The sequence below is a fragment of the Ursus maritimus genome, unplaced genomic scaffold (genome assembly GCF_017311325.1).
Source record: "Ursus maritimus isolate PB19 unplaced genomic scaffold, ASM1731132v1 scaffold_15, whole genome shotgun sequence".
Classification (NCBI taxonomy): Eukaryota; Metazoa; Chordata; class Mammalia; order Carnivora; family Ursidae; genus Ursus; species Ursus maritimus.
Window position 1 is genome coordinate 4,273,101 of NW_024423897.1, and position 22,299 is coordinate 4,295,399.

Genomic DNA, 22,299 nt, shown 5'->3' on the forward strand with positions numbered 1-22,299 from the left:
TACCATGAACTGAGCCAGTGTTTGCTATGTAGGAACTCATTTAGTCCTCAAAGACCGTGATAACATTTTACAGAGGAGAGATATCTGGCATTTTTTTTTAAAAAAGGGGTTAACTTAACCCAAATCATACAGCCAGTAAGAGGCACATCTGGGCTTCAGACCAGCGCATCTGGCTTCAGAGCCCATGTGCTTAACCATTACCCTATTTCAGACTCTTGGCACCAATGATGAGAACCGGTCTCGTGTGATTTAAGGCCGACAGGAAAATGTGTGCGTATGATACACAGAATTGTGATGGTGAAGAGATACAGCTGGGCATCCGGGGCAGCTGGACCCTGGAACACAAGCTGCCGAGACTCTCTGGTCTGCCTTTCTGTGCATGTTGATTACGCTCTCAGACCAGCCCCCACCACGAAGCTTCTGGCTCGGGCTAGTTTTAATTTTCTCAGTATCACCTCCTGCAGGACAACCGAACCTCACCATGTCAGGTCTCGGAGTCAGCAATCCCAGTGAAGGACTCTGATTGGCTTAGCTTGGCACGGGCTCAGACCTCTGGACCAATCAACGGGGTCTAGTAAGGAGGGCTTCTCTGATTGGCCCAGCTTGTGGCAGCCCCCGAGAAGGAAGGCGGGGTCAGGTAGCAAGATGGAAGTGTTGCCCACCCATCCCTCCTCCTGTCTGTGAACAGCGTGGTTGGGGTGGATGGATGGTTTTTCAGAAGGTGAGAAGATTTGCACTGGCCTGAAGAACGAATTGTTGTCCGCCGTAGACTGACATAGCCTGTTGGAAGCAGGAACGAAGTTCTGAATGTGCGATTGAGGTTGAGGGAGAAAATACTAGAAAAAGACAAGGTTATGTAGGGGAGGGGAGAGAGTCAGTGAAGGCAGTGGGGCTAGGAGGCTGAGGGTGGACTGGGATGAGGGGGAAAACAAAGGCCTCTGTAGTGGTCACGTGTGTCTAAAAAACAAAAGAAAATGAACATAGAAACGGAGAGGTCGAGCAGTTGGGTCCGCCTCACGTTTGTTTGGCTAAATGCCAGGATGCGTGTTTACTAGATGAGGAGACAGGCTCAGAAACACGAAGCAGTTAGTCTCAGATCACAGAATCTTCTCGCTTCCCTGCCAGGTGCCGTTTCCATGACACTCCTGGGAAGGCAGAATGCCCTGATAATTAAGAGAAGTCACTTGGGTGCCCTCGTGGAGCCTCCCTCTTAATGAGCTGGAGCCGTAATCCAGAGGAAGAGGGCCCATGGGGTTCCAGGGCTGGGGGGCAGAGCCTTTGCCTTCTCCCAACCCTGCCTCAGGGTCAACAGGTCCCACACCCTCTCTAGGCTTGCCTTCCCTGTGGGCACCGTGAGGACCCTGGCTGGTGTTGGTCCACAGGGCCACAGCTGGCATTTTAGATGAGACAGTTTTTGCCTTAGGGAGGTCGTGTCCCTGGCTCTCCCCCACTAAATGGTAGGAGCACTCCTCTTCGTTGTGACAACCAGACTGCCCCCATTCCTCTTCCTTTTCCTTTTTTTTGTTTTTTTTTAACATTTTATTTATTTGAGAGAGAGAGAGAGAGAGAGCAATAGAGCACATGCATGAGCAGGGGGGAGGGATAGAGGGAGAGGGAGAAGCAGACCCCCACTAAGCAGGGAGCCTGATGTGAGGCTCGATCCCATGACCCTGATGCATGACCTTAGCCAAGGCAGAGGCTTAACCAACTGAGCCACCCAGGCGCCCCTTCTCCCATTCACTTTCAAACACATCCTGGAACACTGGCACCACCTCTGGTTGAGGACCATCTAGAAGGTTCTCAGACCTAGAATTCCAGGGTAAGCCCTGCCCACGCTGGCCTACAGACTCACTGGCCTGGGGTAGAGGGTCTAGGAGGGGAGGGGAGGGAGGGTACAGAGCTCTTATTGGACATGGTTTGCCTTTAACTGGCCTGGCATTATCTGGGAAAAGACTCCTCTTATCTTGGATTCCTTTGGTGGTCTACAGTTAAGGGGACAGATGAGAAATTTTGTTATATATCTGCATACATTCTAAGTTCACAGCCCTGTGTATGTGTATAATATATAATTGTTCTTATATTGTGTACGTAATTTTTGATTATAAAAATAGTATATGACATTTACACATATTTGGAAAGATACGTACAGTGGTATTTATTGCAACAATATTTCAACAGTAAGAAATGAGAAACGATCCAATTTACTCCAGTAGAGGATTAATTAAATAAGTTACGGTATTATCATACAATGGAATCTTCTTTAGCTGTTGAAAATTACATTGTAGAAAATGTGTGATCTCTTATAAAAGTGTATATATGTATGTGAGGGGACAAAACACAAGCTGCAAAATAGCATGTTTAATCTGATTTCATTTTTAAAAAGTGTTTTTATTTACACATACACTTTTTATTTATATACATAAATCTGGAGCTATATGCAGCAAACTCGTAAATGTTTATCTCTGCCAGGATTATGGAGGCTTTCTCATCTGTAAATGTTTGAATTTTTGATAAGCAGCTTTGCCTTGGTAATAAGAAGAAAATATACATAAGTGAGTATATAGATAGATACAGTTGTACAGACAGTTTGGAATAAGACCCACAGAGAAGGAAACAAAAGTCACTCCTGATGCGGCCAGAATGTACCCCGTAGGCTTCCTTTCAGTGTTTTTTCTGTGCGCAGAAAGGTAGGACCAGGTAGTGGTAAAGAGCACAGACTTAGCATCATGTCTGTCCTTACAGCTGGGTGACCGTCCACGAGTTCCTTAATGTCTCTAAACCTCAGTCTTCTCATCTGTCAAAGGGGAATAATAGGGCACCTGAGTGGCTCAGTTGGTTAAGTGTCTGCCTTCAGCTTGGGTCATGATCCCGGGGTCCTGGGATTGAGTCCTGCATCCGGATCCCTGCTCGTCGGGGAGCCTGCTTCTCCCTCTCCTTCTGCCTGCCACTCCCCCTGCTTATGCTCTCTCTCTGTGTTTCTCTCTCTGTGTGTCAAATAAATAAATAAAATCTTTAAAAAAAAAGGGATGGGATAATAATTTTCCTTGCCCCAAAGGGTCATGGCTAGAAACGACATGCATAGGAATATACATGCAGATGGTACGCAAAATGACGCACCGAGGAGGCTCTAAGGGACCCGCAGACGTCCGCACGGTGCAGTAGGCCTGCTCACTTCTCAGTAAACAGCAGTGTTTGCTGGAACTGTTGGTTGGGTGTGTGCAGTGTTTCAGGGTTTTGTTACTAACCTGCGGCCAGTGTGCCCTTCGGGTCGCGTGTGCAGCTTACCGCCTGGCAAGGGCGCAGTGCTCTCACCACATCCTGGTTCCCACTGGGTTTTACTCAAAAAGCAAGAACAAAAACCCACAAACCTAAAAAACTTCTGCCACATGCATTTCAGCTTTTTAAACCAGAAAGGTGGTGCGTACTGTTTATCAAAGACATTTTAAAGAATCAAAGTGTCTAAAGTTAAAAAATGTAAGGCCCCCTCGGTGTGCTCACCAAAACCCCGCTTCTGGGGAGGTGGTGACTATGAAGTTTGCTGTGTAAGCTCGCAGACCCTGTTCTGTGCGTGGGGTGTGTACGCACGCACAGTATGCGTGTGTCGTTCTTTTAAAATACACCTGCAGTCGCGCTCTGCCTTCTGTTATATGCGAGGACCAGTCAGCAACATGTTCAGGGCAGCACGCTGGGGACAACCTCCCAGGTTAGTACACACGCATGCAACCTCATTCTTTTTAAGGGCTGCACGGTGGCTCACGGCTGGACTGTGCCATCACTTAACCATTTGCCAGCTAAGCTCTAGCAATAGCTCGGCAACTTTCGATTTTTTTACTCTTTCGAATACTCTTTTTTTTATTTACTCTTTTGAAGTTTTGTAAACTTCCATATATGTTATCATCTGGCTTGGAGGATCTATTTCTAGAAAGAGAATTGCTGTCAAACATATTTCTTGAAAGTCAGTGTTGTTTTTTTCTAGACTTAAAGGGTAGTGTAGCAAAGTCTGGCCGTCCATGGATCGGTGGTTCATTTGGGACAGCGTTTGGTGTGGCGGATGCGGTGCTGGGGGTGCGGCTATGGACAAGGCAGAAATGGACTCTTCGCTTATAGACGTGATAATTTATGAAACAGTCCCCACGCACCTGCTGCCCTTGTTTCGGATTCTTGTTGTAAAATGGAAGAGGGAGAGAGGAGTATTTTTATTAGAAAAGACTGCCTGGGGGGAAACCCCCTTTGGATTGTCGAGGTCCAAACTACATTCCCAGAGCCTGAGGTCCCTGGGCTGCAGGGAGGGGCTGCCTGGGTGGGCCCCATCTTGTGGGGCAGAAGGGTGAAGGAGCAGCTATCCCAAAGGCTGGCTGGCTCTTGCTTAAGGGAGGGCCCGGAGACCCCGGGTGGGGGGGTGGTGGCTCCCGGCTCCCTGCTGGGTCTGAGAGGCTGTCACTGTTCTTCCCAGAAGATTTCCTAGGATGATGTGCCAGCCATTATTGGTGTTTGCAGGGGAGGTGGGCCCCAGGCGGCCCGCAGGGAGAAGGTGAGCGGGGCACATTCTTCCCCGAGGAGCCCAGAGGGGTGGTGACTTGTCCTGGCCTCCCAGGTAGTCAGCCACCGAGCAGGGTTCTGTCTGGGTTTCCTGGTTTTGTACCTCCCCCTGCAGCAGCGGATGGTCCCTCCCCAGGCCAGATGGTCCCCCCGGGCCTGTGGCTGACGGGCAGCTACTATCTGGTTACTCGGCATTGGCCTCAGAGACCAGTTTTCCTGACCGCTCCCAGGAGCCTCAGCTATGCCCTGGCCTCACATTCTCCCGGCTCACGTGCCCCACGGACAGAGCGCATTTACCAGGAGCGGGGCTTGGAGCCCAATGCTTTATGTGTGTCATTTAATCCATCCTGGCGACCCTGCAAAGGAGTTCTCCTGGTATCACCACCTCTGTGTCACAGACAGGGACACTGAGGGTCAGAGGTTTGCTAATTGTCCTGACCCCTGCCTGTCTCCCACGTATCTGCTTCTGTTTCCCCTCCCTCCAGTCACGTTGCCCTGCCCCTCCAGGCTCTTTGGCCAGGTTGTTATCCCTGTCTGGAAATATCTTCCCCCAGATCTTGACTTCCTGTCTAAAATAGCCGCCCATCTGCCCCGCAATCACCGTGAATCACATGGGGGTTGTTCGGGGCCTGTTTTCGTTGCTAGAATAACAAGCCACGAGAGGGAGGAGAGTTTGGTTCAGCGCTGTGCCTAGAACAGTGCCTGGCACGTAACAGATGTTCAATTACTCTGCGTTGAACGAAGGAATAGCCTGGAGCACTCCACTGTGCTTCCTCCAAGCACTCCCTTCCCTCCCTGCGCCCTCTCACCTCTCGACTGTGGACTCCCCCATCCCTGTGCTCCCATCTTTCCACCCTTTACAATCAGGAATATATACTTACTGGTGTTTGTCCGATTGCTGTCTGCTTCCACCACTAAACTTTGAGCTGCCCAAGGGCAAGGACTTAGTTCGCTTAGTTCGCTCCCGGCCAATGTCTGGCTCCGGATGGCACCCCAATGAATAGGTGACTGAACCAATGAAATAGAAGAGCCAAGACTGGAACCGATTCTCTGGGATTCAGGCCCATGCTCTTAGCATTATGCTCCTTCTTGGCTTGAAACTGTGGGTCTGATTGAAGCTCTCCAGGACAGAGTTGCTATGTGACTGTGGTTCGGGCCAGCTCTTTTCCAGAGCTAGACAGAGGCTTCTGGGCTGGCGGGTACTTACGCAGCTTTGCAGCTTCTCTTTGGATTAAGCCTCACCAGTCTGCTCAAGGTGTTGCTTCGTTCTGAATTTATTTTTATTTATTTATTTTTAAAGATTTTATTTATTTTAGAGAGAGAGCACATGAGCAGGGGGAGTGGGGAGAGGGAGAGAGAGAATCCCAGGCAGGCTCCGTACTGAGCGTGGAGCCCGACGTCGGGCTCAGTCTCATGACCCAGAGATCATGACCTGAGCCGAAACCAAGATTTGGATGCTCAACCCACTGAGCCACCCAGGTGCCCTGCTCCTGAATTTATGTATTTATTTACTTTAATTTTATTTTTTTAGAAAAGGACTTTATTTATTCATTAGAAAGAGAGCACATGCAAGAGCAGGGGGCAGAGGGAGAGGGTGAAGCAGACTCCCTGCTGAGCAGGGATCCTGACATGGGGCTCAATTCCAGGACCTGGAGATTATGACTTAAGACTAAGGCAGACACTTAGCTATCTGAGCCACCCAGGCGCCCCCTGAATTTATTTTTTAACCAAGATGAAAGTTACCTGTTTTTGTGCCATATAAGTTTATGTTAACTTACTAGTTGGGAAGGTTTTTAAAAACATAACAACAAATATGCTTATTTCTATTTTAAAAAAATGAAAAAAAATGAAACTTTATCCTTGAAGACAGGAGATTTGGAGATTTCTCTTCATGGCATTGGATTCTTCTCGTAGTAGTGGGCGTGTGAAAGAAGACTGGTAGTGTTGGGTGTGTGTTTAAAGATACATTTTATTTATTTATGTTAGTCCTGAAAGTCATACATGTTCATCCTGGCAAACTTAAAGGTTTGAGAAAAGTAGAAGAAACCTTGTCTACTCTCATGATCCATACACAACCAGTTTGGCAAGTTGGTGTATTTCCTCCAAGTCAGTTCATGTAGATTTTTGCCCTTTTTTGCAGGGAGGGGAGTGTCATGGGGACCATACGATAAATTCAACTGTGTACCCTCCCCTTTCCTACTTAACCTTAATAGTATATAAATACAGTATCTTAATACTGTGCTAAATATTGCAACATTTAAATACATGTTAAATATTAATATCGTATATTAAATACATACTAAGTGCTTAATATTGATGTTTTTGTTTTGTCTTGCCTTGGGTGGAGGCAGAAGGGTGGGAGAGAATCTTAAGCAGACTCCACACCCAGCGCAGGGCTCGATCTCACGACCCTGAGATCATGACCTGAGCCAAAAATCAAGAGTTGGACACCTAACCGACTGAGCCCACCCAAGTACCCTTAATATTGACATGTATTAATATGTATAATTGAGTGTTAAAATATTGAATAAAAATACTTCAAAACTAATTTTAATACCTATAAAATACTCTGTCATATGCCCATATATCACACTTTTCTTAATCTGTTCAGTTGTTTACCCTTTATCTTATCTTTCTTACCTCTCTCTCAATTTCTTGGTTTATCTTACTGTGTGTGCGCGCGCGCGTGTTGATACGCCATCTTAGATCCTTTTTGGAAAAGACAATATGTTATATATTGTGCAGAAGTTTTAAAGTCACCCCTCAGCTTTGTGCAGAGACAGTATCCTACCAGTGATGTTTACCCGAGGCACAATTATTGCTGATTAAAATCACTCCTAAAGCCAAACAATTAGGGCTCTTTTCAATTCGTCACTGTTATAATAGCATTTTGACGGACGCCATTCTGTGTACTATTTTTATGTTTAAGATTATTTCATTAGGGTAAATATCTAGACTTGGAATTACTGGATCAGAGAGTATGGGTGTTTTAAAGGTTCTTTCGATTTATTGCCCAACTGCTTTCCTGAAAGGCTCTTCAATTTATCCTCTCAGTAGCAGGAAGGAAAGTTCATGTCTCTATGTATCTTTACAGCAGTAGATCTATTTTTAATGGTCATAAATTTGCCAGGTAGAAAATGGCATCTGTTAATTGATTTGGAACGTCCGTCTCTGAGTTCACACCCCGGGGCTGTGGGTGCAGGAATGTCCATCGCATACTCTATCTGATTTTTGTCTTGCAGCTGACTTCGGGGTGTCTGCCAAGAATCTGAAAACTCTGCAGAAGCGAGATTCCTTCATAGGAACGCCTTACTGGTGAGTCGTGCAGTTTCTGGAAAGGGAATGGTGGGCTGAAGGGCGAACCTCAGACTCCCCAAGGTGACCTCTGGCTGCTGTAGAGGAGAGAAGACAGTGGCAAGAGCTCCTAAGTCAGCCTGCTGGGTCGGAGCCCAGGCCGCACCACTCACGAGTGCTGTGACCTTGGCCAAGTTGCTTAGCTTGCCTGTGCCTCAGTTTCCTCCTCTATGAAATCACGGTTCACGGTTGTTGTGAGGATTAAATGGGAAGATGCATATAGAAAATGCTCCATTAAGAACACCCAAACAGGAACCCCTAGAAAATGGTTCAGTTCTTGATTACAAGTACAGATTGAATGGGAGGCCCTGGGCTGGGACTGTGAGGACGAACAAGTCCAGTACCTGCCCTCCTGTGAAGTTTCTCTGGACTTCTCTAGTCCACTGTGTTTCCTTCTTTTCCAAAACTATTACTTAAAAAAAACAAACACGAAAACTCTTTCAGTTTCACACCTCATTACTTTCTGTTTTTCACGCGCACTCACTCGGGAGTTAGGCTCCTTTCCTGCTTGCTTATTACTCACCCTTTCTTTCTCTCTCTCTGCCCTTTTATTCTTCCTTTTCCTGTTCTCTCCCATCCCTTCTCTCTGTGCTGTTGTATTCTGTCTGCACCCGCCTGGTCCCCCAGTTGGTTCGGGCACCTTCCCCTCTGCCTCCACCCGCCCCTTCCCCAGACTCTGCGTTCTGGATTGTTGCTGCCATCTTGTGGCAGGCGTCGGACCTGCGGCAGGACGTGGCGGTGGAGCCCCTCGGAAGGCATCTTTCTGAGTGAAGACCATCGTAAGGAAGACAGTGGGATGGACCCTCATGCACATCATGATTCGGGAGTGCCGCCAGCCCTCTGACATTGGCTTGTGGTGGTCGCTGACCCTGAGTCTCTGAGAAGTGCCTGTGGAGGCCAGGTTCTTAGCCCTCTGTTGTCCCTTGGTTGGTTCAGGATGGCCCCTGAGGTGGTGATGTGTGAGACCATGAAGGACACCCCGTATGACTACAAAGCCGACATCTGGTCCCTGGGCATCACTCTGATTGAGATGGCCCAGATTGAGCCCCCGCACCATGAGCTCAACCCCATGCGGGTCCTGCTCAAGATTGCCAAGTCAGATCCCCCCACTCTGCTCTCGCCTTCTAAGTGGTAAGGAGCAAGGCCTGCCTGAGGGTGTTTGCTGCATGGCCGGTGGGCCTGTGACACGGGGCACGTGGGATGGGGCAGGTGGAGTGCCAGGGTTCTCCTGTCCCTGCGAGGTCCCAGGGTGGGGGAGGAGTCGGGGCCTGGGGGTCTCCGGGCCTTTCTGAGCTACCTGGGCCCTCCACGCCTTTTCCTGTCCTCTGTGCTCTTGGCATGGGCTGTCCATCAAAGCGGACTCTGTGATCCAGTGAGGCGGGTGCCGCTGCGGGAGCAAGTGTCTAAACAGGCCCTGGCAGCCACGGGGCACGAGCCTGGGCTGGGAACGGGGGCTCAGGCTTCAACCCCAGCGCTTCTCTGTTTTGCTATGTGGCCTCTGGCGAGTCCCTGCTCTGCTGATTTCCATGTCCCCATCTGTACAGCAATGTTCACGGCGAGAAGGTCATCTCGAAAGCCCGTCGCCTTCGCCGTTTTAGCTCATGAAGGCCCCCTTTGTCTTTTGAGGGCTGTGTTGGGGAGGCACATGACTCCCAGGAGAGTAGAGTCTGTGACTCGGGAATTTTCTGAGTTCTTGCCCTACTCCGAGCTGACTGCCGCCACCTGGGCCCCCCTCCTTCACCCCCAGGTCTGCGGAGTTCCGCGACTTCCTGAAGACGGCCCTGGATAAGAACCCGGAGACCCGGCCCAGTGCTGCACAGCTCCTGGAGGTACGTGGCTCCGCTCTCCGGGGGGTGGCCGCCTGCCGCCCTCTGCCCTGCCCTTCCTCTGCGGGCAGAAGATGGGCGAGCTCACCCATGACCTGGAAGCCGGGTGTGTTCCTCCCCAGCCCAGGCGACGGCCAGAACAACCGTTCATTCATCAGCTGGTATTTCCTGGGTGCCTCCTGCATGCCCTGAATGCCTCTTGCACTGGGACGGCTGCTGTGAAGGAAGCTCCCCCAGAGCTGTCCTCATGTCTGTCGCTTATGTTCTAGTGGGGGAGACAGGCCACGGGCAGCAGATAGGTGCCTACAGCAGGGGCAGAGAAGGCTACGGAGAGCAAGAAAACAACTCAGGAGGATGGGGGCCTGCGAGGGCTTGCTCTCCTATGAAAGGAGGGCACGGAAGGGGGCTAGGCAAGTCGTGCCAGGGAGCTGAGGCAAAGGCCTGGCCTGTGAGCATGCTGGGGAGGAGCGAGGAGGCCAGGGCGTGGAGCCAGGGGTGAAGGCGGAGATCGGAGAGGTGTGGGGCGCGTGCTCACCGAGAGGACACATAGCGCCCTGGTACGCTCGCTGCTCTGATGCATTGCAGCAGGCCACAGACTTCCAGAAGGAAAGTGGGTGCTCAGTGGAAACCATATTGTCTGTGCAAACAGTTGAGGCAGAGTGAGCCACTCTTGTCCGTTCATGCTGGAGCCACTCCCCAAACCCAGGTTTCCAGCGGCCAGCTAAGGGCCAGCGGTGGAAGCAGGCCCTTCAAAGGGGGGCAGGCAGGCTGCGGCGCTCTCTCCTCTGCAGGAAGGGCCAGGTCGTGCAGGGTCACGCAGGGTCTCGAAAGCCCAGACCAGGACTTGAGCTTTACCCTGTGTGCAGTCGGGCGCCCCTGAGTGTCTGGACGAGGGACACAGCATCCGACCTACACTTATAAGGGCCCCTCTGGCGGCTATGTGAGGAATCTCTGGCCTTCGCATGGAGAAGGGGATGCAGGTTTCCTTGAAGCTTTTTGAAATACTGGACGTAGCTGCGAGCTGCCCTTTGCCCGGGCTGATGCCTCATGTTTTGAAAGAGGCACACACCACCTGCCCAGCTGTCCTCAAGCCTGCCGGTTGCTGTTCCCAGGCCGTCCACACTGATGGGAGACCGAGAGAAAGTGGGCCTGGGTTCTGGGGGGGGGGGCTGCCCCTCCACACCCTGCCCAGTGTGATCCTTCCACCGTCCACACTGATGGGAGACCGAGAGAAAGTGGGCCTGGGTTCTGGGGGAGGGGCTGCCCCTTCACACCCTGCCCAGTGTCATCCTTCCACGTAAGTGACTCACGACCTCTGGTGTGTGTTGGAAGGAAAGGAAGAGGAGGCCACAGCAAGCGCCGAGTCTTTGTTCACATTTAGCCGCTTTTCCCGAGTACCTACTGTGTGCCAGGCACGGGGCCCTGGTCGACTTTCCAGGCTCCAGCGCATCCCTCTGGCGTGTGCCACACAGCGCTGATGTGTGTGGATTGTGGTTTATAAAGTCCTGGGTTCAAATCCCAGCTCTGTTGGCTTAACTTCTCTGTGACTCAGTTCTTGCTCTGAAATGGGGATAATGGCAATGCCCCCCCTTAACAGGGTCGTTGTGAGGGGTAAGTGTGAAGACACTGTAGAGCTCAGCTTCCCCTCTGCGCTGTGCTCAGTGAGTGCTGCATTGAACTGCAAGCATCTGGAGTACCAGAGGCCTCATTTCCTGGGTATTGCGGTGCTCGGTGGGGAAGCCAGAGGTGGGGGTGGGCGTCACTGTCAGAGGCAGAAGCTCTTGGCCGCTTGGGGCCAATTGTTTCCTGTAAGCAGGCACCTCCTGGCCTGCTACATCCGGCCTCTAGGACATCCAGGACATTCCACCAGGAAGAGACCAGCTGTCCTCCATCCCCACATGGCAGCCCTGGAGCCTCAGCCCGAGCCAGGAATTTTTGTTACATAGTTGGAAACAGTGTCCTGCCAGGGGATTCTTAGTGTAAGACAGAAAGGGTTGCAGAAGAAAGGAGCGATCTCTTGAGATCAAGAAGCCTTTCAGGGCTTAGGCTGCTGTCGGCTTTGTCCTTGTGCCTCTTTATTTCTGGATGGGGGCGGGTGGAGCATGGCCTGCCCAAGGTCACCTGGCTTTGAGTGACAGGCAGTGGCCTCCAGATCCTGGCTTCCCAGTGCTCCCTGCAGAGCTGTTCATGCCCCTGTTTCTGCCTGCTACTGGGAGCTTCCTCCTGGCCCCGCGTGCCTTGAGTTGACGCTGGTTTCTGATTCACCCCCTCACTTGCACAGAGATTCTTGGGGACCGTGTCACATAGCGATTAGTGACCCAGGCTCTGAGGTCAGGCTTGACCATCTGGCATAGGAGTCATTCTCACTCCATGCCTCAGTTTCCCCATCTGTGAGATGTAGATGGTGCTCCCTTAACGCAGTTGTATGAGTGAGTGAGATTCTGTACGCGCCGTCTTCAGCACCATAGCTGTCACATCAGGTGCTCTGCGGACGCTTGCTGAGTTGGTTATGAACCCGCCGCATGTTCTTGTCAGGGTCATCCGTGACTCACACTGTTGGACGCAGTGGCTGGCTCTGGCCTCCACGCTCGTCCCGTGGGAGCCACCCACAGCAGCCACAGTTGACCCTCATTCTTGCCACTGTCAGCGCTTGGCTTCCTGGCCCCCACAGCCCCCCGGTGTCTTCCCTTCTCACCGGTCACTCCTTCGCAGCGTCCTTCCCCTGCCCCTCTTTCCTGTGACTGGTCACCGCGTAAGCGCGCCAGGGCCACCTCCTGCACTCATCTCAAGGGTCCCACCTGGTTTACAGCAACTCCCACGTCTTCCCCGCAGCGCGCCCTGCTCCGCCTGTCCCCAGGTGTCCGCATCCACATCCAACCGTTGACTCTCTACCCTCGTGTGGACGTCCACACCTGAGTGCCCTCTGCTTTCCCCACATGCGCTTGACCAGTGGCTGTCCCGTCTCAGGGAGTGGCAACCCCACCCACCCGGCCATCAGGCCCCAAACCTTGCAAGCATCCTTGGTGCCGCTCTTTCTTGCGTGCTTCATATCCACTCTGTCAGGAGATCCTGTGGTCCCTGCCTGTGGAACGTGCCCTGAATCGGACTGCTTCTCACCGTCTCCATTGCCACCGAGGGTCTGAGCTGCCCCCATGGCTTTCGCCTGGGTTATTACTTCCTCGCTGGTCTCCCTGTCCTCCTTCAGTCTGTTCTCAGCTCGGCAGCCAGAGGGAAACCTTAACACGTCCTTCAGCTCCTGTCCCTCCCTGGTCCAAAGCCACTTAATGGCTCCCATCTCACTCAGGCTAAACTCCAGAGTGTCAGTGACCCATGGGGGCCTACACGATCCGCCCACCCCATCTTGACCCCTCACTCGATGGCAACTGCTCTGGCCTCCTTGCTATATTTCAGACACTCTGGGCATACAACTGTCTCAGGGCCTTTGCACAGCCCTTCACACTGCCTATAGTGTTTTTCCTCAGATGCCTCCATGGTTGACTCTCTTCTTTAAGTCATTGCTCTTCTCAGTGAGGCCTCTACCAATCACCCTATTTCAAACTGGAAACCTGCCGCTTCTACTCCCAAAATATTCCTAACTCTCCTTTCCCTGCCCGACTTTTGATTTTTCCATGGTTTACTTGTTTATTAAGTTTATTGTTAATCTCTAGCATGTCAGCTCCCTGAAGACAGCCATCTTTGTTTTGTTCACTGTTGTGTCCCAAGCATCCAGAACAGTGTCTGGTCTATAGAGGGCCCTCCACAAGTATTCATTAATATTTTAACTTAACCATAGTGTAACCCTGTCTCCGTGCCAGGTACTATTCTAAATGTTCAGCAAATGTTAACTACTTTAATCCTTAAAATAAGCCTCTGAAGTAGGTACTGGTCACATCTCCATCAAACAGGTGATAAAACTGAGCCACTGAGAGGGTCGGTAGCCTGCACAGGGTCCCACAGCTTGTAAGAGGCAGAGCTGGGATTCTGATCCTGGTTGCCTCATTCCGAAGCCTGTTCTTTTGACCACTCTGGTAAGCCTCCTCTCTGAATGAATGAAGGAGAGGAAGAAGGAACGGGAGAGAAAGAGAGAGAAGGTTAGATGGGAGGGATGGGGGAATTGGACAGACGCTAACTGAAACCTTGAAAGTGGCATCAGACGTTTTCTAAAGCCAGCCTCGGGAGTATAGGAGCCCCCCGGCTGGTGGTTTCTAAGCACGTCAAGGAAAACCAGGCTCCCTTCTTGGAAAGGATGTCTGTGTAGATGGCAGGAGGGGGCCTGGCCAGAGGGCAGCTGCCAGTCGGCGAGCTGTGTGGCCTTGCGGGGCTTCCTGCAGAGATGACACCGCACTGCTGTGCGTCTTCCTGAGGGAGCAGACGGCTGACTTCCCCTCCGATCTGGGCCTCCTGCAGGGGTGCCCGAGCACCTTTCTGGGGACCCAGTGCCCGAGCAGCCTGTCCCCACGCAGGCACACAGTGCACTTCCTGCCCGGGAAGGCCCGGGCCCTCCTTGCAGCAGGGCTCTGTCTCTCCACTGGGCCTTGGCGACTCGGGGGTGGGGACTTCTCTTCTTTGGACCCATCCCTGGAGGCGGTGGAGCTGAGGCAGTGAGGGAGGTGGTCTGTGCTTGACAACACAGTGTTCTGGGCCTCATCAGCTATTGGAGGGACTGCCTTCTCAGCCGTGCCTGCCTGGGGGTTCCAGGATTGGCATCCAGGGGACCTGCCCCGCTCACCTGCTCCTTTGGCAAAGGGCTTTCTTTCCCATGGCTTCCCCGTGGCGTCCCCTTCCTAGGGACCCTGGGGTGCTCATGGGAGGCAGTGGGGCGGATGGTCCAGCCCCAAGAAAGCAAGACTCCTGGCCATGCTGGAAAGCCACTAAGTTAGTCATCGTGTAGCGTGCCCTGATGAAAACTTGGTGTTTCCAGAAGCCTGTACCTACTTTCTTTAGGTCTGCCGCATCTGCTTCAGCAACTGCCGTGAAGTGTCCTGTGGCTTCTTGCTCAGATTCACGTGTGAGGTTGGGCAGCGTGAGGCTCGGGAACCTTCGGGATCCGATGCTCACCCTCAGTTCCAAAAAGCTGTGCTCTGTGGGGATGCAGGAGGGGGAGGGGTGGCTGGGGGTGCAACCTGTGCCTTAAAGGCTTGTCTGACTGTGCTGCTGGTGGTGACGGTGGTGACAGTGGCAGTGGCAGCGATGATGGTGGTGACCGAGGTGGTGACGGTGGTGACAGTGACCGTGACAGTGATGATGGTGGTGACGGTGGTGACAGTGACAGCGATGATGGTGGTGACCGTGGTGGTGGTGGAGGTGGCCATGATGATGGTTTAGATGATAGCTGTCGTACTTGGAGCACTTGCTATAGGGCTTATAACAGCCATACCGTTATTCCCAGTATACAGATGAGCAAACTGAGGCTTAGAGCGGTTGAGTGACTCGTCCAAGGTGGTGGTGGAGGTGGCATTTCATCCCAGGCAGATTTCGCCTAAGGCCAGTACTCTCACCATGACACCCGCCTGCCTCCCATGATTAGTCACCCCTTATTAGTGCTCCCACTCAAGACCTTTGGAACCACACAGCAGCCAGACGGACACCTTTAAAGGGTAACAGGTGGCACCACTGCTCTGCTTCACCCTCCAGCAGCTTCTGAGAAAATCTCAGCTTCTCACGATGGCTCGGGGACCCTGCACGCACCACCCTGTCCTTCCTCCTCTGGCCCCTCCTCTCTCTTCCACAGGCCCTGCCGCCCTGGGCTTCTAGCCATGCCTCCGGCGTGCCAGACTCTGTCCGGCCTCAGGGCCTTGTACTCGCTGATGCCCCTGCCTGGAATTCTCTGGGCCCAGATCTTTCCCTGGCCGGCTCGAGTGTCACCTCCTCAGGGAGAGCCCTGTGACCACAGACTAAGTAGCCTCCACCTCGAGGCCAGGCCCATATGGTTCCAGCCTCATGCTATCCATTACCTGATCTGACATGAGCTTTGTTTTTTTTTTTTTTTTAAGATTTTATGTATTTATTTCTTAGAGCGAGAGAGTGCACACAAGAAGGGGGCAGAGGCAGAGGGAGAGGGAGATTCCCTGCTGAGCAGGGAGCCCAATGCGTGGCTTGATCCCGGGACTCCGGGATCATGACCTGAGCTGAAGGCAGACGCTTAACTGACTGAGCCACCCAGGCGCCCCGATCTGTCATGATCTTGTGTGTCGTTTGGCTACGTACCTATTCTTTCCCGCTCAGCTGCAAGCCCCCAGGGCAGGGACTGTGCCCATCGTGTCGTTCAGCCTTCTCTCAGCACCTGGCACACCATCGGCCTCAACATGTGGCTGTGGCCCAAATCGGTGAATGAATGGGGTGTGGGAGAGAAAGAAAAGAAATGAATTCTTTTTTTTCTTTTAAAGATTTTATTTATGTATTTGACAGAGCACAAGCAGGGGGAGCGGCAGGCAGAGGGAGAGGGAGAAGAAGTTTCCCCGCTGAGCAGGGAGCCCAACGTGGGGCTTGGTCCCAGGACCCTGGGATCATGACCTGAGCCGAAGGCAGATCTTAGCTGACAAAGCCACCCAGGCGCCCCAAGAAATGACATTCTTAAAATCTTTACCAGTTTGGACTAACTAGAGAAGGCCAGGCTGGTTTAGGGCTCTTTAAAAGGACTGAGAGTTATTCCTTTCAGGTCAGAGTTCGGTGCCCGAGTGGAAGCGGGAGTTGGCTCGTGACCTTCCACAGATGACCTGTTCTAAGCGAACAAGCACGTTAAAATGATTTGTAACGGATCTATCAGCAGCGAGTGTGTTTACGAGGTGCAGGAAGTGTGTTCTTAGTCATTTACATACTTCTCTGCAATCTCGTTGACACTGTTCGTCTGCTGATAAATTTTCTGACAGTGAAAGCAGATTTCATCAGAGCCTTCCTCTGAATTTCAAATGAGCAGACTCCGATTTAATGACACCCCTCTGTTCCCTAATACACACGGCATTCCTTTCCAAGCGCCCCGGGTGAGCAATCTCACATCCTCGTCCACCCCCCGAGGCTGGGGATTAGAGAGCCGACTTGTACCAGGGAGGTACTTGTGTCGCTTTAACAACCGCTGAGGCCTTAAAAGCTTTGGTGTTTAGCAAAGTGTGTGAAAGAGCCTTCATTTCTTTTTTTTTTTTTTTTTTTTAGAGGTGTGACATTTCTGTAAATCCTAGGAATAGAACTTACACAACACTCCCTTAAAAATTTGCAAACACGTGTGTTCCCAAAGACCTACCTCTCTGCACACGTTCATAGCTTTATTCATGGTCACCCAAAACAGGAAACAGCACAAATGTCCATCAGCAGCAGAAGGAGTAAACAGGTCGTGATCTGTCCAAACAGTAGAATACTGTACAGAAAGGAAAAAGGACCAGTTTACAATACATGCAGTGAGGTTGGCGAATCTCATGGTTTCAATCCCAACACCAGCCCTAGAGGACTGCGTACTCTACGATTCTGTTCACATGAAGTTAGGAAACAGGCAAAACTAGTTTCTGGAGCTAGGCAACTATGGGGAGTGGGGTCGATGGTAAGGAGCTGGAAACCTTCAGTGTCTGCAGGTGGGCTCTGGTTATACCAAGTATGTAAGTGGAAAAAGTCATTGAGCTTAGCGATTTGTGAACTTTACTGGGTGTAAGTAACACTTCAATAAAGTATATGTAGTAGATATTTTATTTTAAGATTTTATTTATTTGAGAGAGAGTGAGAGCAAGCAGGGGGAGGGGCAAAGGGAGAGACGGAATCTCAAGCAAACTCCATGCTGAGTGCAGAGCTCACTGTGGGGCTTGATCCCAGGACCCTGAAATCATGTCCTGAGCCAAAATCAAAAGTTGGGCTGCTTAACCAACTGAGCCACCCAAGCCCCCCTAAATTGTAAACGTGTTGATGGAGTCATGTTATAATATTTAGATTCATATCCATAGTACCTAAATAGTGCCTGACACACAGTTGGTATTGCACATCTTTTTGTTGAAATTATGGCCAAATCATATCAAAAGTATGATTTAAGACCTGAGTTTGTATCCTGGCTATACCCCTTGCTAGATATATGACTGGGACAAGTTATCAGAACTTTTTCCAGTTTAATTTATAAATTAGGGATAATGATACTTACCTGCCAGTGCTTTGTGATAAAAATGAGACATATATCATTATTAGCCTGATAGATTTTTAGGTGGTTCTGAATCCCCAATACTAAAAGGCTAAGAGGAAACTCCCCCGAATGGAAGAATTTCCTTTTTTTCTTTCTAAAGATTTTATTTATTTTTTGGGTAACAGAGAGAGAAAGCACAAGAGCAGGGAGAAGGGCAGAGGGCGAACAGACCCCCCATGGAGCAGGGAGCCCGAAGCAGGGCTTGATCCCAGGACCCCCAGATTATGACCTGAGGTGAAGGCAGATGCTTAACCGACCGAGCCACACCTCCTGAATGGAGGAATTTCTATGGGATGACTTTTCAAAACACTGTAGGAATTCAAAATTTTAGCAAATTAGACCCAGAGCTGGAAGGACTGAACTGCTAGGTGATTCCAATTCTCTTGTGGGGGTCTGCTGGATTCGTGTTTTTCTGGGTATCTTCTGGTTCAACGTTTCTGGTATTCATAGTCTTTTCAGACAGATAAATGATAGTGAACCGGTTGAATAGAAGGCCTGTGTCTACATCAACTGAGCTACTTGCCTGTAGAGGCCGACTTTTCTTTTATTTCAACGATGCATTCATCTGTCCATCCAGTCAGCACCAATTGAGTACCTACGTGTGTAAAGCAGTAGTAATTACCATTGTTTTGAGCACTGATTATGCGCCAGCCCCCGTACCAAGAACTTTATGTGCTCTCTCTCAATTTCCACAACACACTAACGAGATAGTGTTGTTAGCTATCCCCACTCTACAGAAGAGGATCTTGAATGTACACTTTTCCAAAATCTTAAAGAAATGGTGGAACCAGCATTTAAACCTAAACCATCTTACTCTAGAGAGCTCCCTGCTTCCACTGGCATAGACCTCATCATAAGCGTTCAGGAGGAAAGTCACAGTGCAGGAAGGAACATGACAGGAAGAAAGGCAACAGTGACCTAAATGAAAAGCAAAATCGTTCTTTCTTGATTTTAAAAATCCCCTTTCTCACTAATTTTCCAGGGATTAGCAAAGTCAGCTTCTTGTTCAATCTGTGCTGCTGATCTCACACCGTTGCACAACGTTCTTCCAGCATCGCACACTCTTGTTTTTGGTGATGGGTTGGAAACCGTGATTGTTCATAAAGGACGTGCACTCTACAGAAGAGACATGGATATTTTGGAATGCATAGCTGGTCTTGACGTTTATAAGATAGGACAGCAGTAGCTACAGGAAGCCCTCAGGAGGTCCAGTCTTCGTATGTGTCAGAAAGGGCCTCTTCTGAGGGTGGAAATAAGCTCTATTTGTTTTGTCTTTAACAGTGTTTCAGACTGTTTCGTCACAACCTCAGAGAAAGGTAGAGATAATTATGTTGGCTTGTCAATTTTAAATTCTACAGCCTTTTAATGCTCTGGCTGTGTTCATCAAAGCATTCCTGAATGGGATGTCTCTGAAATACTGTGCCAATTCCAATTTGCTCACCAAGCCCAGTTATTTCCCCACTGTTGTGGTCGAAAACAGCTTCTTAAAGTTTCCCCAGAAGTGAACTGTCTATTCTTGGGGCATCTGGCTCTTCAGAGTCTAGCCAGGCTGTATGGTAATTGTTTCTTACATGCCTTGTCCAGTTTACCAAGTAGAAAATGTTTAACTTATTGGGGATTTCTGAAATGTCACGGGGATGATTAACATCTTATTTTCTGAAATCTGTATATCCAAAATGTCTCTAAAATATGGAACATTACTCAGGTGTCTTGTGCTGCCTTTCCCTAATAGATTATTTTAAGCTTTTATCACTCATGACAGAATGGGAGGGGTGAGGTTATCTTATAAATCTTTACTACAGATTGAGGTAATAAATTAAAACACCATAGTGAGAAGCTTCCACAGTGAGTTAAAAAATAATTAAATGATCGTAGGTAGAATGAACAGTTCCACAGGTCAACATGCAGGCTTTGGAACAACCAGAACATTCAAAGCTTACTTTTAAAAGAAGAGAAAGCAGTTGGTTTTCTACTAAAGCGTTTTTTATGTATTTGAAGATGCGAGGAATAAAATAAACTTGTTTATAATCTTTTTTTCAAGTGAGTAATAAAGAATAAATGAAAACTATTGCATGCTAATATATACTGAGGAGGAGAAGAACTATTATCAATGAGTATTTATTGAATGCTAATGAATTCTTAGCACAGTGATGTAATAGGACATTAATTACGTATCATCACAGCTCCAAACTTGTAGATTGGAGGGAAAAGTGCCTAATCCTCAAAGTTTCCAAACAAAAACCGGTCACATTAGAAATCGTTCTATATAAGACTAGAATAAAATTTGATTTTTACTTTTGTGTTGTTTTCATGTTAGAAAACATTCCGTTAAAATCTGTTTGATATTTATGAAGGCACAATCACTACTGTAGGATGACCTATTAATATTAATGATAGTAAAATGAATGAGATTTTAGGATTTATTTTACTCTTATAAAAAATAGTCCAGTGGCATTGGCTATGAATATTCTTGATTTTTACTGCAGATTTATTAGCATGTGAGCAAATACTTTTCCACAATAAATAAGACTATGGTCTTCACCTTTAGAAGAAAAAGTTAGAAAGAATGAATTCTGACATGGCTAATCTGAAGGCTTTCCATCAATGTCAGTGCCATGAAGAGGATGGTGGTAATAACCAGCAGAACAGATACTGCCATGGATGATGCCGTAAAGAGATCTTTATGGTTTCAAAAGAAATCAACTCCAGTTCTCGAGTCAGAACACATGTTATGACATGGAGGGAGTGGGAAAAGGTAAACAAAGAGATTTATTAAGCATTAGTTGTGATGAACATGCAATTTGCAGAGGGAAATAGATTTTTCACATAAATCAGTATGTTAAACATGGTAGTGTAATAAGATATTCTGTCTGGTATTTCCATACCATACATTAAAATTTTGTGTGTTTGTGTGTGTGGGGGGGGCTTTCATGTTTGAATAAAGATCTGCTTTCCCAAGAATTTGCAGTGAATTTATGTTATGCAATTAGCTTTGTTGCTAGGCAGCCCCAATACCAGTTTTGATGTGTAATTTGCTTGAAACTATTAAAAGCGTTTTGCTGAAGGTTTGAAACCATCTGAATTAGCCTCAGAGAGCATTAGGTGTTGCTATATTAATGAATTGAAGCTTTGCATTTGGGATTAAGTTTAGTGAAACCAAAACAATATGGCGTTTTGGGAAATGAAATGTGTGGAATAGAGTTGAAGGAAATGTAATATTCACTCTGTCTCTTTAGGCTTCCTGAACTTTGTCCAGTAGTGCCCATCCCACATTCCCCGCTGAGCAGGGAGCCCAACGTGGGGCTTGGTCCCAGGACCCTGGGATCATGACCTGAGCCGAAGGCAGATCTTAGCTGACAAAGCCACCCAGGCGCCCCAAGAAATGACATTCTTAAAATCTTTACCAGTTTGGACTAACTAGAGAAGGCCAGGCTGGTTTAGGGCTCTTTAAAAGGACTGAGAGTTATTCCTTTCAGGTCAGAGTTTGGTGCCCGAGTGGAAGCGGGAGTTGGCTCGTGACCTTCCACAGATGACCTGTTCTAAACGAACAAGCACGTTAAAATGATTTGTAACGGATCTATCAGCAGCGAGTGTGTTTACGAGGTGCAGGAAATGTGTTCTTAGTCATTTACATACTTCTCTGCAATCTCGTTGACACTGTTTGTCTGCTGATAAATTTTCTGACAGTGAAAGCAGATTTCATCAGAGCCTTCCTCTGAATTTCAAATGAGCAGACTCCGATTTAATGACACCCCTCTGTTCCCTAATACACACAGCATTCCTTTCCAAGCGCCCCGGGTGAGCAATCTCACATCCTCGTCCACCCCCCGGGGCTGGGGATTAGAGAGCCGACTTGTACCAGGGAGGTACTTGTGTCGCTTTAACAACCGCTGAGGCCTTAAAAGCTTTGGTGTTTAGCAAAGTGTGTGAAAGAGCCTTCATTTCTTTTTTTTTTTTTTTTTTTTGGGGGGGGAATTTTTTTAAAAATCAAAGAAACAAAACTACACCNAAAAGCCTTTTTTTTTTTTTTTTTTTTTTTTTTTTTTAGAGGTGTGACATTTCTGTAAATCCTAGGAATAGAACTTACACAACACTCCCTTAAAAATTTGCAAACACGTGTGTTCCCAAAGACCTACCTCTCTGCACACGTTCATAGCTTTATTCATGGTCACCCAAAACAGGAAACAGCACAAATGTCCATCAGCAGCAGCAGGAGTAAACAGGTCGCGATCTGTCCAAACAGTAGAATACCGTACAGAAAGGAAAAAGGACCAGTTTACAATACATGCAGTGAGGTTGGCGAATCTCATGGTTTCAATCCCAACACCAGCCCTAGAGGACTGCGTACTCTACGATTCTGTTCACATGAAGTTAGGAAACAGGCAAAACTAGTTTCTGGAGCTAGGCAACTATGGGGAGTGGGGT

The 22,299-nt window shown here is 49.0% G+C and overlaps 1 protein-coding gene across 1 annotated transcript in view; it reads left to right on the top strand.

The window, feature by feature from the left end:
• Positions 1-22,299, top strand: part of STK10 (serine/threonine kinase 10) — a 127,335-nt gene that overhangs the window by 63,706 nt on the left and 41,330 nt on the right. Inside the window, exons 5-7 of the mRNA XM_040630293.1 lie at positions 7,782-7,854; positions 8,830-9,024; positions 9,641-9,722. Coding sequence (XP_040486227.1) covers positions 7,782-7,854; positions 8,830-9,024; positions 9,641-9,722 — 350 coding nt within the window. The remainder of the gene's footprint in view (positions 1-7,781; positions 7,855-8,829; positions 9,025-9,640; positions 9,723-22,299) is intronic.